The sequence below is a fragment of the Natrix helvetica genome (assembly GCF_964273705.1).
Source record: "Natrix helvetica genome assembly, chromosome: 2".
Classification (NCBI taxonomy): domain Eukaryota; kingdom Metazoa; phylum Chordata; class Lepidosauria; order Squamata; family Natricidae; genus Natrix; species Natrix helvetica.
This window is the reverse complement of record NC_138552.1, coordinates 237,684,364-237,700,234: the sequence shown is the minus strand read 5'-3', so window position 1 is coordinate 237,700,234 and position 15,871 is coordinate 237,684,364. Positions and strand designations below refer to the sequence as shown.

The window sequence follows — 15,871 nt, the reverse complement described above, 5'->3', positions numbered from 1 at the left end:
GCTAATGTGGCAGCTATTAAGCCAAACAGGGGTGCAGTATTCGGCTATGGAGTAGACCAACCCTTGTGCTGATATTCTGAGAGTAGAGGCTGAAGCTTCCCATCTTGATCCTCTTAGTCATTATTGGTGAAACATGCTGATAATTGAGTAAATCAAACAATACTAAAAATAAATAAATGCATGCCTCAATAACTATAGACATGCTAAGCCATGAAATACTTTTTGGAAAAGGGGAATCGTTGACTATATCATTGTCCTTATGCAAAATCTATATTGGCAGATGCCATTATACAGACCAACTTGTTGAAACCGAAGGATACTAGATCAGTAGAGGAGTGAGACATCACACTCTTCCCTTATTTATTCAACTTATATGATGGAAAAATATTGAGGAAGGTTGGTTTGAAGATGAGCGTTATTAAAATTGGAGGAAGAAGTATTAATAGCCTGCCTTGTGCTAATAGCACGATAGTTAGGCAGCCTTCATTTAGTGACCACAATTGAGACCAGTAACTTGGTGTTAAAGTAAGTGGTTGCTATGAAAGAAATCACGTGACTATACTATAACTGTGCTTATGATTTTCTTCAGCTTTTCTTTTCCCCCCACACCCCTGCCCCTTTGGAATGTTCGCTCTGTCAATGAGATAATTATGAAGAAGAGAATTAGGGTTTGTATTTACATTCATTGGAGAGGAAGAGATTATAAAAGAGTAAGCAGGCACACAGTGGGGAATATACATCAAAGGAATTCACTAGGACCAGCAGCTGCAAGTCCTTCAGGCAAATATTCCCCACTGTGTATTTCCTCTTCTAACCCCTTCTTGTCCAATCTCTTTGCTACAGGTCAACACATATAACTTTACAACCAAGACGCACATTTATAACCCTTACAGCATCCCTCAGTATCATGATCATGTGACTGAGGGATGCTGTGAAAGTCGTAAATATGTGTCTTGATTGTAAAGTTATTTTTTCAGTACCACTATAGCTTTGAAGAGTCAGTGCACAAGGAACTCGGTAAGCGAGGTCTATCTGTAGTCTAATTGCTTAAAATGCAAATCATCTAGAAGCTCTAGAAATGAAACAGAAGAGAACAGTGAATGATAGAACAATGAATGAAATGGGATCGTGATTAATACAAAGAAAATCATTATGGAAGAAATTAATAACATATCAAGTCTCAGTCTGTGGGAAAATTGGCAGAAAATGTCCTGTAGATGATTTATCACTCCATCAGTGATTACCAAGATTGACAAATTATACAGCCACAAATGTTGGAGATACTATAATAAAAAGGAACATTTTATAATATCTAGTGTTCATTCAAAAAGACACAGGCAGAAATGCACCAGAAAGATATACACCAGAGCATCCAGAGAATTCTGAAAATAAAATTTGAATTAAGACCACAAGTGTCTTTATGAAGTATGTCTTCAGGGAATGCAAATAAAAAGTATCACAATTTAATAGGATGTACGATGACAGCAACAAGAATCAACCTGGCATTGCATTGGAAAATAGAATAGAAGATCGAGAGACCAAAAGTGGAGAATAAGTGGCAATAGAAAAATTGTTTTACACACACACACACACACACACACACACAATACCTAACATACTTCATCCAGGAATGGTTCCTTTATAATATGACATGGAAAAGCAAGCGGTGACATAGTTTTGAAGTGAAAGAGAAACTGTTTTTAAAAAACAGTTAAAATGACTTAAATAATTGCAGGTGTTAAAGCATTGTATAAACATATTTAAGTAGTAGTCAATGGTCATGGTGAAAAAAAGAGAGAAAAAAGACTAGATGTGTTCTGCCTTTTAGGATTGTCTATCAAACCCAAGAGACTATGAGCTTTAATCCTGCTTTATGGATACTGGGTATGTCCAGTTTAATGAAAAGAAGGACTAGAGGTGACATGATAGCAGTGTTCCAATATCTCAGGAGCTGCCACAAAAAAGAGGGAGGCAAGCTATTCTCCAAAGCACCTGAAGTAATGGGTGGAAACTAATCAAGGAGAGAATCAACCTAGAACTGAGGATAAATTTCCTGACAGTTAGAACAATTAATCAGTGGAACAGCTTGCCTCCAGAAATTGTAAATGCTCCAACACTGGAAGTTTTAAAGAAGATATTGGATAACCATTTGTCTGAAGCAGTGACGTGCGGTGAGGTTTATGGCTGGTGAGGCTTGTGACATCATCAGGAAGGCAGGGAATTCTTAACAAGGTGCCGACCACGACTCGGTTTCCAGGGTCCTTTTGCGAGCGAGCTAGCAGGGAAACGGTAGCCGACGGTCGGAAAAGTCAGTCGCACTTTCTGCTTTCGCGAGCAACTTCCCGTAAACCTGCCGTTGCTCAGTGCGAGGAAGGGAGCCTCTTGCGCATGCACATTTGCCCTGGAACCATGAGCTCCGGCGTCAGAACCCGACAGAAGGTGGGGAATAGGACCACATGTGAAGGAGGGAGGCTGAGGCTAGAGGAGCCTCCTGCACCTCCCTCTGTCCTGCACACGTGGTCCCATTCCCCGCCTTCCTGAGTCAACATGAAAGGGACTGCGGCTCGCGTAGTCCCATTCCCCGAGGCTCCTCAGCGCCTTTTCCCTTTTCCCTTTGTTTTTTCATGAGAGCTGTGAGGCTCTGCCTCCCCTGCCTCCCCTGACCGCACATCCCTGGTCTGAAGTGATGTAGGGTTTCCTGCCTAAGGAGGGGGTTAGACTAGAAGATATCCAAGGTCCCTTCCTACTCTGTTATTCTGTTTTTTCTGTTTTAGACTTAAAGCCACTGGGTGATCTTGGGCTAGAATTTCAAGCAAATTAATAATGAAAAAATGCAGAGACTTGTCAAGGCAGGATCTCTCTCCCTCTCCCTCCCTTGATTCCTCACCCCCCTTCCTCATTCTCTCTCTCTCTCTCTCTCTCTCACACACACACACACACTCACTCTCACTCTCCTGCTCCCCCCATTCTCCCTCCTCTTTCTTTCTCTCATATTCAAATGTCCTGATGTACCTACAAAAAAGTTGAATCTTGAAGAAACAGTATAGAAAGAATATCAGTGCTTTTGAACTTTGCTGCTGCAGAAGATTTTTCAAAATACCAATCATAGAACAAATCAGTTCAGACTTCTCATTTGAGGCACAAATGATCAGCTCAAATTATCCTACTTTGAACACATTATGCAAAGACCTAGCTCCCTTGAGTGTCCATAATGGTGGCAATTGTAGAAAAATGAAAAGGAGGACAACTAAGTGCAAAATAGATGGATATATTTATAATGAGGACAGGACATCATTTGGAGACAGAACATAGAATAATAGAGTTCGAAGGGACCTCTTAAGTTCAACTCCCTGCTTGACCAGGGACCCAAACAATTGTTCAATCTCTTTTTGAAAGCCTTCAGTGCGGAGTATCCACACTTCTGAAGGCAAGCTATTCCATTGGTTGATTGCTCTCACTATTAGGAAATTGTTCCTTAGTTCTAGGTTGCTTCTCTCCTTGGTTCTATAAGATAAGGACTTACAGATAAATCTTGGATTTGTAATACAAGGGACAAATCATCCTGGAGAAGGCCCATGACTCTAGTTGCCAACAGTTGATACTAACTTGATGACACATAGTAAGTGAATCAATCAAATAAACAAACAATTCCTCTCTCAATGGCTAATTTTTTTAAAAAAAGGAATGAGATACCTTTTATATCATCTCTAGTTGAACTGTTAAGGTCTTCCTTAGATAGGAAGATGTAGTGTTCACCTAGATTTTTTGTGTACTATTTTTAAACTGAAATGTACAATGCAAGTGAGAAATTTGAAATATTAACTGGTTCCAATTCATAAGTCTGTTGGTTTAAAAACGTAGTTCTCCAATATTATGAAACTTAACAACATACCAGAGTAGAAATTGGCTTGCAGAAGTAAGTAGGTTTATCTTTTGCCATCGTTCTCATTGATTGAAATGGAATCTTTCCAATTAATCAACTAAACTGATCCAATAAATTGAATGTGGCAACCCCATTTATAAGCACACCTCACTTTTTAAAGCAATGTTCCTGTGTTTTTCAAGTTCCATGACAGTGAAAAAGTACTTCAGAGAAGCCCTGTTATGCTAACTTAGATTAAAAGAGCAAACAAAAAAGCTTGATATTATTCTGAAACTTTGCAATTAGAACTTTGCACTTTTCCCCCCCTCTAGTCACATCTTTCTTTCTTTCTTTCTTTCTTTCTTTCTTTCTTTCTTTCTTTCTTTCTTTCTTTCTTTCTTTCTTTCTTTCCTTATTTCTTTCTTTCTTTCCTTCTTTTTTCTTTCCTTCTTTCCCTCTTTCCTTCTTTCTCTCTCTCCCTCCCTCCTTTCCTTTTTCTCTCTCTCATGCTAATCAGGGAAGAAGAATGTAACCCTGTTCCTATTTTACTTTTTTGACATTCATATAAGAGAACTCTTGAATTTCAAAAAGATAGTAGGTATTTGAGAGAAACATGTGAAAGCTGCCTAGTAATCAGTGCTCATTTATATAGATAATCCTGGTGCAATCTCCATCTATTTCACAATTAGTCATTGTGAATGTTGGAATATTTTATTTTATATCCCCTTTCCCTTTTCTTGCTCTCCTCTTGATTTTAATATCTGTAACCTTTGGCCCATTGAGGATTTTAGGTTATTGTTGCTTGGTCCTAACGTGTTGCCATAGAGATACACTGGTTTCATAAATAATCACATACAAAATTTCTTGTCTGTGTTAGTAAAGATGCAGGACATAATCCACCAAGGTATTCTTCCAGCAATTCTTGGTTAATTCAGTGGGTTTTTCCTAACTGTTTTCATAAATTTCAGTTATAGTAATAAAGACACAAATAAAATAAAAATGATTTTCTGTTAAGAACTTTCTTAAAATCACAGATTTTTGTAATTAAAATGAAAAAAACCCTAGTTTTGCTACATTTTTAAATATAGAGCAATAGCAAGTAAGTAGATTCTTGGCTCCATCAAATTAAATCAATGTTTCTGCTCACATATGTTCATAGCACATAACTGGAAAATAGGAACATAATTTATTGTTTAAAGATTTGATAGTAGAAGTATGCAGGAGATGAGGCACAATTCCATGGATACATTTCAACACATGTCTCTCTCTGTGTCCTTCCTAGAGTCTGTGATTATGTCCGTCCAGGAATTCGTTTGGTCCTTTTCTGATTTTGTGTGGCATGTGTCATTAGAAACATCTGCATGCAGAAATAGCCAGGGCAAGATGGCCTCTGGCAGGAGAGTGTGTTTCCCTCCTAGAAACTTTCATTTTATCTAGAGGCCATGTAAAAGGCTAGGTTGTAAAAAGACCTTTAGAGACCTTGTTTCTTAGAAGATGGCTTTTATGGATTGTTCTTTTAGTGTGCCTTGTGTCTGGTCCAACTAAGAAGATCTGATGAATTTCCGTTTTCTAATATGCATTTTGACATCTCCGGGGAGATGGATGGTCACATTTTTCAAAATGTTTCCTTTCTAATATTCGACTTAGATAACAAATCGGAAACTTACCTGATAGCTAAATCCACCTTCTTCCCTTTCTGCAATTTATTCTGGGCTAAAATGCAGACCATTTTTCACCAGTTACGGTATAAGGATTAAATAGAACAGGGTTCTTTTTGGAAACCAGAATTAAAAATTCTGTTTATTCAGGCCTCCAACCATAAGGTCAGTCATAGGCACTTTAGGAGGCATTGTTGCTCTTTAAATTTAAAAAAGAAAGGTTATCACAGCCTCATCCCCAAAGCCTTTCTTGGCATCTCCTTTTAAGTTACAAGTACAATGGTAGGATCAAAATCGATATAAAATTTACTTTGATCTTGTTGGCAAACCAGTAATTCTTTTCAAATGCATTCACAACTTCCTTATTCGCTATATATGGATACACTCCACTACAGTATGTGATGCCAAGGGCAGATAGTAGAAAAAAGCTACCTGTATATTGGAGTTCTGGGGAGCTTTTTATTCCAATACTTATTTTCAAGATAGTTACTTCCCTATGTCCTGACTTTATGTTAGAATGTGCTTCCTTAGTTTTATGGCGTCTTCTGTAGTGCAACTTTGGAATGGTAAAGAGTTTCTATAGATTATTAATGGATATGGTAGACACATTGCAAAACATAGTGTATTATTTTAAGCATAAACTGTTTTTCATGGCTGATTAAATGAGGAGAGACCCTTTGAGATGTGTTCAAAGAATATTAAGGCACGTTTGGGGCAAAGTTGTGTACTCCGAAAGTTGTAAAAGATAGCAGATGGAAATATACATAAAATGTGACAAAATGAAATGCTAACAAAAGCTAGATTTTGGCTCATCTGCATATCATTGCCTAGGAGTAGAACTGCACAGGAAAAAAAACCCATATCCTTTATGCTTCATATATGTTCGTATTTACGCCTGATCTGTACTGTTTCTAAAGTTTCTAAAGATAAAATATTCTGCTTAACAAAAAATTGAAATTTTAAATTTAAAACGTCAAACTGTTTTGCAGATAATTTGATGTGTGCCTTTTAAAAAAATTCTAAGCACTTTAAGCTGCTTGGATCAGCTAGAAAATAATTTACTTGCTCTGCAGGTTGAAAATACATGTGAAAACATTTCAAGAAGCAGCCATAGGTAATTATATTCTGTTCATTCCTAGATAATTGCACAAGGATATTATATGAAGTATGAAGAAGATGTCTACTTCTGTCAAAATACAGGATAACGAGCAATAATTTCCTAGAACATTTTTATATAGAACTTAAGTATTTTCATCCCATATAGACTACAGTATGTCAGCTTTTATGGCTATTCTCCCATAGCTTGACCCTCTTCTATAGCTATACTGAATCTATTCTATAGCTAGACTGAAAAAAGGCAAATCTCACTCCAGAAATAGTAAGTAGTCATCATGTTCTGTTAAAAAATTAACAATATAATCTACGGGTATCTGTCCAAAGCCAGGATAACCAGCATTACCTTTACAAACAAAAGTCAATCTAGTCTGCCTATCAGTGGTTGAGACATAATTTTGAGAGAGGTTTTATGCCTGCTTTGGTGCTTTTCAGAAGCATTTGATTTATCCAATTTATTTATTCCAACTATGCAAAATTTATATGACACTAAGATAAAAGACAATTGTTACTAATACCACTATGTTTGCTCATTACATTATTTGCTTGCTGTTTTTCCCACCCCCCCTCACCGCCCTAGGCAATGGGCAGTGGTACCTGTTAAGTTTTCCACCAGGTGTAATATTGCTCTCCTGTCTCCATGTTCTGACATAATTCCATTCCAATAATTTGCTGAAGTCAGCTCCTGCCTTTAGCAATTTTTAAAAATAAACCCTCAGAACCAACAAACATATTAATAGTAATTAAAAGATAAGTTGACAAGTGAGATCAGCACATCTAAATTTTACTCTGGGTAGGGAAGTGAGAGACAGAAATAAATGTGAGGGTGGCATAAAAGAAGGGGAAAGCAATGGTTGTTGTTAGTCATCTTTAATAAGTCACAGATGGGCTGTCACACTGAATAATAATCCTATTGAAAATAAGTTTGTTCTCCTCATCTGAAGTAGATCACTGTTTTTCTAATCTTGATGATCAACCTGTGATACAGAAAGATTGAGTTAAAAAAGTGGAGATGACTTCATAGATTTGAATTCTAGATGTGAATCAGAGTGATTACAATTACACATAGAGTTCAGAACATTTAGAAGCAATAGCTGTGTAAACTGCCTATGCTTTCTAACATACATATCATGGAATATCATCAACAGTTCCCTGCTGAATGGCAAGAGGTTTGGTGGCAAATCAGGGATGCCTCTTTGAGAGGTGCAAAGAATGCCATATATTCCAAATAAACATTCAGAAGAGTTTCCTCCAAAACCAGGGTGCCCACATTTAATTTTGTATTTACAGTGCAAAATAAATACCACCAAGCACAACTGAATTTAATTTGGAGAAAATAGGCATAGGGTTCTCTTGCATCCCTTGATTAAATTTGCACATTGCAATAAGCCATAATTTGTTGAATCATGATTTGAATAAACCAAAATTAACATGATGATCTGCTAAGCCACATGTCAACCACAATAGCTACATTTTCACATGATAATTAGACAAAATAATAAAGTCCATGAGTAAATCAGCTCAAGGATCCAGAAAAATGTATAGCCTTAACAAGTGTTTTAGAATGCGGGACTAGAATATGTTTAGTTGTGAGAATCTAGCACATGATTATAAAATTACAAGTCACGGGCATGAATTTAAAGTGACATGCTGTGAATTCTGTTTGACCCTTGACTCAGTAGAGTTTTTCCTTATTTCCATCAGTGATACTTGGAAATTTTTAAGTCCATCCAGGAATTTGCAGTTAGAGATTATGGTTAGTTTATTTGGATGTTTTTATGGAGCATGTCTAATCTGAATACTTTGGAAGTAATTAATTTTCAGTTTTCTAATTCATTTTTAAAATTCTAATGGTAATGAAAAACATTTATATCTTGTTTTTTTTTTAAATCGATGTCAAACCAAATGAAAGATGTTATTGTATATCTATTTATTACCCCTCTTAATGGTATATAACGTAGAAAGTTAGTGTCAGCTGGCAGACGGGAGCCAGTTATTTATGAGATGTTTGTGCATTATGTATGGGGTAAGGAGAAAACTCAAGAATGAAACATTATACATTCAATAGTATAATGGAAATATTTGGGGGAAATTATAGACATATGGTATTTCTTGGTCTCTATTATATGAAAAGTACCAAAGTATTGTACAATTTTTAAATAGATAAAATGATAAAAATCTTGATATAATGGAATCAGAACAATATACCTGGAAATAAACGAAGCCTGAAAAGGCTTGCCATCATTGAAAGAAACATACAGCAGCAATTTTCAATTAATTTTCTCCGGTAGGCTTAGTTTCAGCCCTCAGGAAATGATGTAGGAAAGTGTTTACTGTTAACAGAAATTGGTCAGGAAGAATACCTAGCAATTTTCTGGTTTTGTTTGTTTAAAAAAAAGTTTTACACGATCCTGATTTATGCAGAATAGTTGCTACTGCACTGTGTTCTCATTCTTGGGAAAGATATCAATAGATATTATGAATGTGTGTTCCTGGTTTCTTTTATTATACTGGCAGAGTTGTTTTCTAGGCTGGAGTATACTGTACATTTGTATAGCTTACATTCACATATGATATTAAAATATGATATTGCTTATTTTGTCATTGGATAAACCCAGTCATGAGTTGTAAATCACATTTTCCATGTAAACAAACAAACAAAGGAACAAATAAATAAGCAAGCAATCTATGATTTACATCAGAAATCGTTTTTAAAAATCCATACTTTGTTTATATGGAAAATCTGATCTCTGGAGGAATACTAATCCAAAGAGTGGGGGTCATGGCCATAAAGCCATATTTCTGAGATCTTATTAGATGCCATTGTTTAATAGAGGGGATTTGAAGTGTATCCAGTAAGATACACTCTGGTGTATCTTACTGGATAGGTGGTCCCTCAGGTAATCAGGTCCTACGTCATAAGAGGCTTTATAGGTTATACTGTAACCAGCATCTTGATTTATGCCAATTGACAAGTAGAACATGGAATTTTGATATGACATGCAGCAACACATTCCAGAGCAGGATAACTTCTAAAGAGTTTCAAGGGCAGCCCCATGTACAGCACATTGCAGTAGCTCATTCTAGAGCTGACTAGAGGATTTGAATGACTATCCAAGGGTCCTCCAGTCCATGAATAGGCATAGCTGGTGTACTATCTGTATATGTGCAGAGTTCTTCAAGTAAGAGTTGTGACTCCAGGCCAATACCCAAATTGTATACTTGTCTTGAATGCAACCCTCTTTCAAGATGGTTGGGAAAGATGGGAACTCTGCCACATAAGGGGTCCCATATATCCACACTTGGTCTTGTTGGGATTCAGCCCCAGGGATTCAGTCTCAGTCTGTTCCTTCCCATCCATAGTGGCTGTTGATGTCTTACCAACAGAGGTAATACATCAACATCAGCCTTTGCACATTTTAGGAACAACATATGTACCATATTTTTTGGTGTATAAGATGCACTCCCCCCTGCCACATGTGGGTGGAAATGTCTGTGTGTCTTATACAGTGAATGTTGCTGAAGCTCTGCCCACCCACTGGCCCCCACCCTTCGAACTCTGCCTCCCAGTAATTTGCCTTCTTGCAGCAAAAGCAAACAGCCTGGTCCGCCTCAGCATAGCCTGATTTAGCATGAGTAGCAGATTGGCGGTTGGATCTGCTCCCTAGTATACCACCTGTCAGCTGTTCCAGGCTAAGGGGATTGCCACCTCCCATCATTGCCGTCACCGCCTATCGCTGCCTCTGCACACCCCATTTTCAGCCTCCACGCATCCTGTTTTTGGCCTCACCTTATTTTCAGCCTGTTCCAAGCAGCAGGGACTGCCACTGCTGCATATCCCTGCTGTCTGGAACAAGCTGAAAATGGGATGTGTGGCAGCCAAACATGGGGTGTGTGGAGGCCGAAAATGGGGTGTGCGGAGGCTGAAAATGGAATGTGTGGAGCCAAAAATGGGGCATGTGGAGGCAGTGATAGTCGGCGACAGGTGGTGATAATCCCCACCTGTTGCCAACTAGAACAGCTGATAGGCAGTATTCTGGGAGGCAGATTCAACTGCCAATCAGCTGCTCATGTTAAATCAGACTGTGCTGAAGCTGATCAGGCTTTTTGTTGTTTGCTGCAAGGAGGCAAATTGCTGGGAGGCAGATTTTTTTTCTTGTTTTCCTACCCAAAAGTTAGGTGTGTCTTATAGTCTGGAGCATCTTATAGTCCGAAAAATATGGTGAGTGAGTATCATTTGCATACTGATCATAGCAGACCCTGAACTGATAGCTTCATATATTTCTTGAATATATGATCAACATAGATTGGAAGTGACCACAGAGGAAAGAAAACTACTACAGCACAGTGCTGCCCACTCCCAATTGCTGCAGGTTGTCCAGAAGGATTCTATGCCTAATGGTGTCAAGCATCCTTCAGCTCAACTTTCCTTCTGCCATACGTTTATTCCAACATATATATTTTATATGTTCCCCAATTCTGTATAAAAGGCATAACCTCACAGTAACAAAGCTGGTATCATATTTCTTAGATAATAGCCTATTAGATTAGATATTATGTTATCTTTAAATCAATATAAATGGGGAATTCAGGATTAAATTCAGATTAGAACAATGAGTGTCATTTATATTTTTATAGTTCTTTAATTCGTATATAAATTTACCGAATTTTTCCTGAAAGCATTAATCAATATCATTCATCAATATAATCCTTCCAACCAATTGCACTGATTTTTTTTAAAAAGAAAAGGGTTTAGGTTTTAGTTGAAGCTTTCTTTTTTTAGAGTTAATGGTGATCTTTTTCTGTCTCATATTTCACTAGTAACTTGCAGTTTATATTCCCAGATAGTGAATAATTTGTTTACATTACATAAAGAAGGAAAATAGCTATCTTCAAAACAACACTCATATGATACATTTATTTTAAATGCTTGGGCAATCCCATTAGCTAAAAGAAACCAGACTCAGTTTAAATTAGCATGTAATTTAAGTATTCACAATGACAATGACCATAGCCAACTTATAATTAAAGACATTCTACAAAAATTATCTTTCCACAGAAATTGCTTGTCTCTTGTTCTGACTAGTTACAGAGGTCATTCTTTAAATAACAATATTTTTGTAAAACCTTCTAGATATCTTTCTTTTCTTTTGATGGTGACAACTAATAGAATACAAATATCATTGTTTCTTTGCAGAGTTGATAGTTTACATGTTTTTTACAAACCTTGACCATGTTTGCTGGTATTCTTTTATAAAAAGCTGTTGATCTTATTATCCAGAAGTGCAAACTTGAACTTCATGGTTCCATGAGCAGGCATTGCTTTTTATTTATGAGCAGCTTCAGACTATAAAGCAGTACGGCTGGTGGGTACCATGCTTCAGCTTAGCTTTTTAATTGATGTAACACAAGCAGTGGCTATGGTACTTTGAGGGAGTCTTGCATCACAGTGATTATAATTGCAGCCTGTCATGAGGATTCTGCTTTGTTTCTAAAACACTTCCCATCTAAATTGGATCCTGGATGAAACAGTACAGGAATACCTGGCTCATACTTTGCACTAAGCAAAAGGACCCAGACTGTTGGGGGCAATATGCTGACTCTGTAAACCGCTTAGAAGTGGCTGTAACAGCACTAGGAAGCAGTATATAAGTCGAAGTGCTATTGCTAAGCAGTAATCCCTAGTGCCGCATAACGGCGTGAGCTCCCGTTACTTATCCCAGCTTCTGCCAACCTAGCAGTTCGAAAGCATGTAAAAATGCAAGTAGAAAAATAGGAAGGTAACATCTTTGGTGGGAAGGTAACAGCATTCTGTGCGCCCTAAGCATTTAGTCATGCTGGACACATGCCCCCCAGAGACATCTTTGGACAGTGCTGGCTCTTCAGCTTTGAAACGGAGATGAATACTGCCCCCTAGAGTCGGGAACGACTAGCACATATGTGCGAGGGGAGCCTTTACCTTTATTGCTAAACAGTGAACCCTCTGGCTTAAGTGCAACTCCCAGGGGTTCTGGAAAACACTGTTGACACAGGATTTCTAACTGAAGTTGGAAAATATGAATGATCAGAATGATTGCCCCAATTTTGTTTAAGTAGTATCACTTTAAATAACTCTCACTTTTTGCAAATGCTTCATCCCTTCTCCTCAACTTCATTGTTATCTATCCAAGCGAAATGCATTCTGAGCATGATGTTTTTCTCCCCAGTTTTGTTTTTCTGTTGAAAATCCATTGGGTATTTTCTTTTATGATTCCTTAGTGTGCTGAACCGAACCCCAGTGCATCTGGTCCATGAAATCCTATTAGTAGATGACTTCAGCGATGATCGTAAGTGAACTTGAAAACTGGAGGGGTTGAGAAGGAGGGAGAGAGGGAACTGTGCATCTGTGTGAGCATATATTGGCGCACAGTCTCAACCTTCATGAGACTGAAAATTGATCCTGGAAAAGAGGAGATTTTCCCCTGTATTATGATTTCCCATTGTTCCTTGACATTATAATGGCCTCATATCCTTTTCTATTCTGCCACTAGGACTTAAGTGTGCACTGTCAAGTTCTTAATGCTCACTTTCTGACCTCTTGATTGTGTGAAAGCCTTTGAAAGATGAAAAGAAACAGTCAAATAACATTGCACTTTGTTTGTGTTTTCAAAGCGGATGATTGCCGTTTGCTGATCAAGCTTCCCAAAGTGAAATGCCTGCGCAACAGTAGACGAGAAGGTAAGCTTTGGGGGGGCTGAGCACACTGAAGGAGTACAAAGAAGATAAAAAGACAAAACGAAAGCTTTACAATATAGGAAAAATAAAGTGCAATGTCTGTCCTAAATACTCTTTTACAACCAATGTGCATACTTTTTACAGTTGTAATCTACTAAGCTGGAGCTTTCTGGTGAAAATGTAAGCAGTATCAATGAAAGAAGATGAGGCACTTATTTGGAACATATGTCATAGAGATCTTGTCATCTCTATGTCTGCAGTGTGTCTGTGTGTATGTGCATGTAATTGTGTTCTCTAAATTATTTTCATACTTTAAAGCAGGGGTCCCCAACCCCCTGTCCGTGGACCAGCACCGGTCCGCAGCATGCCAGAAACAGGGTTGTGCAAACAAGCTAAGCCCTATTCACGGGATGCAGGAAGTGTTTGAAACCACGCCCCCCTCCAGTCTGCAGAAAAACCTCCAAGAAACCAGTCCCTGGTGCCCAAAAGATTGTGGGCTGTTGCTTTAAAGAACAAAATAAAGCAATCAATGTATTTTTCTTCAAAATGAAACTCAGCCTCAGTCAGGTTTCCTTTAGCAAATGTACTCAGGACTGCAGCATTTTATAATTTGTAATTAATGATACATTTGAAAATTGTAAACTCAATTGCATTTTAGATCTCTTTTTTATTCATCAATATTTTACTCTTGGTTTTTTTTTAAACTCATCTTTAATTCTTTTACATTGTCTAAAATACCTAATTTAAAAATGACTACACCACTGATGGACTATTGAGTTCAGGATCAGGGTGAAGATTTAAAGGACTTCACTTAAGCATGGCATATCCGCTTTTGCACATTAACCTCCACGACTGATACATTTTGCAATAAGGAAGATCTTTGCAAGAGAAATGGATAGTTTTTCCTGAACTGAGATAAATGCACCATCAAGTCATTTCTCTTTCTGACATGTGCATAAAGTAAGGTTGAATTCTAATTGAATTAATACTCATTTGCCTGATATAAATTTGGCCAATCTAAATGCTGCCGATGGAGTTGACAAAAAGGTAGAAGGGATGTTTTTCAAAAATCAGCCACTCACCTGAATGCCTGCTGTATCAAAATAGCCCAATAGCTGTAATAACTTTTTAAAATGATCCGCCACTGCTTAATAATTTGCATTAATAAAGTAACAATTATTTGCAATTTCACACATTAAATTTTACTTGTGTATTTAAGTTTGCTTTTTTAAAACCATCCTGGAAGTTTGTTGAAGGGCAAGTATAATTTTATTAAATAAGTATTCATGGTAAAGATGTGGGTGAAAGCATTGTGGAGAAACAATGCTTGGCAGTGACAGAGCCCTGTCATTAAAATTCTTCCCAGCAACAGAGTCAGAGGTGAGAAAGAAGACACAAGTGTTTTTTCTTGGCTTAAAAGAACTATAGATGTCAATTAAGGCTTTGCAAAAACTCTCTTCAGACAGCATGTTCCACTGTAGAATTCGATCTGCTGATCCTTCTCCTCTCTGGATTAGAGACATCACTCTGTTCAGCTGCACAAGGTGATTGTTCCCAGCTGGTAGCCTTCCTGTATACCTAAATTTTCTAGACTGCTGGGGTAACTTGGAGGGCATATGGCTCACCCACATGGCATGCATTTTGATCTCCTCCTCCTCCTCCTCCTCCTCCTCCTCCTCCTCCTCCTCCTCCTCCTCCTCTTCGTCTTCTAGAATAGAATAGAATAGAATAGAATAGAATAGAATAACAGAATTGGAAGGGATCTTGAAGGTCTTCTAGTCCAACCCCATGCTTAGACAGGAAACCCTTCACCACTTCAGACAAATGGTTCTTCCTCCTCCTCCTCCTCCTCCTCCTCTCATCTAATTTTAACACAGTTTCCTGCCAAGCAGGAAGCAGATGGTGATCACCTCAAAGTGGCCAGTTGTGTCCTAGGTTTATCATACTCCATTTAGGGCTGAAAGAAAAAAAATTCACTGGCCCTGACTTGCCAAAGCAACCTGCCATTTCAGAGGAGAAAATATTTTTACCACACATTCTGCTGCAAGTGAACTTTATACTTGAACTTTGTAGGGGCTCAAATCTAAGTTATTAGCTAGATCAATACAGGTAGTCCTCGACTTATAACCACAATTGAGCCCAACGTTTCTGTTGCTAAGTGAAACAGATGTTAAATGAATTTTGCCCCAACCTTTCTTGCCACAGTTATGACTGCAGTGAATCGCTGCAGTTGTTAAGTTAGTAACAGGACAATTAAGTGAATCTGGCTTCCCCATTGACTTTGCTTATCAGAGGTTGCCACATGACCCTGGGACACTGCAATATGATGATTCAGTTGCTAGGTATTTGCATCTAATCACATGACCATGGGGATGCCACAATGGTCATAAGTCACTGTTTTCAGTGCCATTCTAACTTTGAACAGTCACTAAATTAAGTGTTGTAAGTCAAAAACTTACCTGTATTTCTCAACCTCAGCAACTTTTAAGATATGTGGACTTCTATCAGTATTCCCCAGCTAGCA

The 15,871-nt window shown here is 37.9% G+C and overlaps 1 protein-coding gene across 1 annotated transcript in view; it reads left to right on the top strand.

Moving 5' to 3' along the window:
- Positions 1–15,871, top strand: part of GALNT14 (polypeptide N-acetylgalactosaminyltransferase 14) — a 316,785-nt gene that overhangs the window by 219,692 nt on the left and 81,222 nt on the right. Inside the window, exons 4-5 of the mRNA XM_081945250.1 lie at positions 12,892–12,959; positions 13,285–13,350. Coding sequence (XP_081801376.1) covers positions 12,892–12,959; positions 13,285–13,350 — 134 coding nt within the window. The remainder of the gene's footprint in view (positions 1–12,891; positions 12,960–13,284; positions 13,351–15,871) is intronic.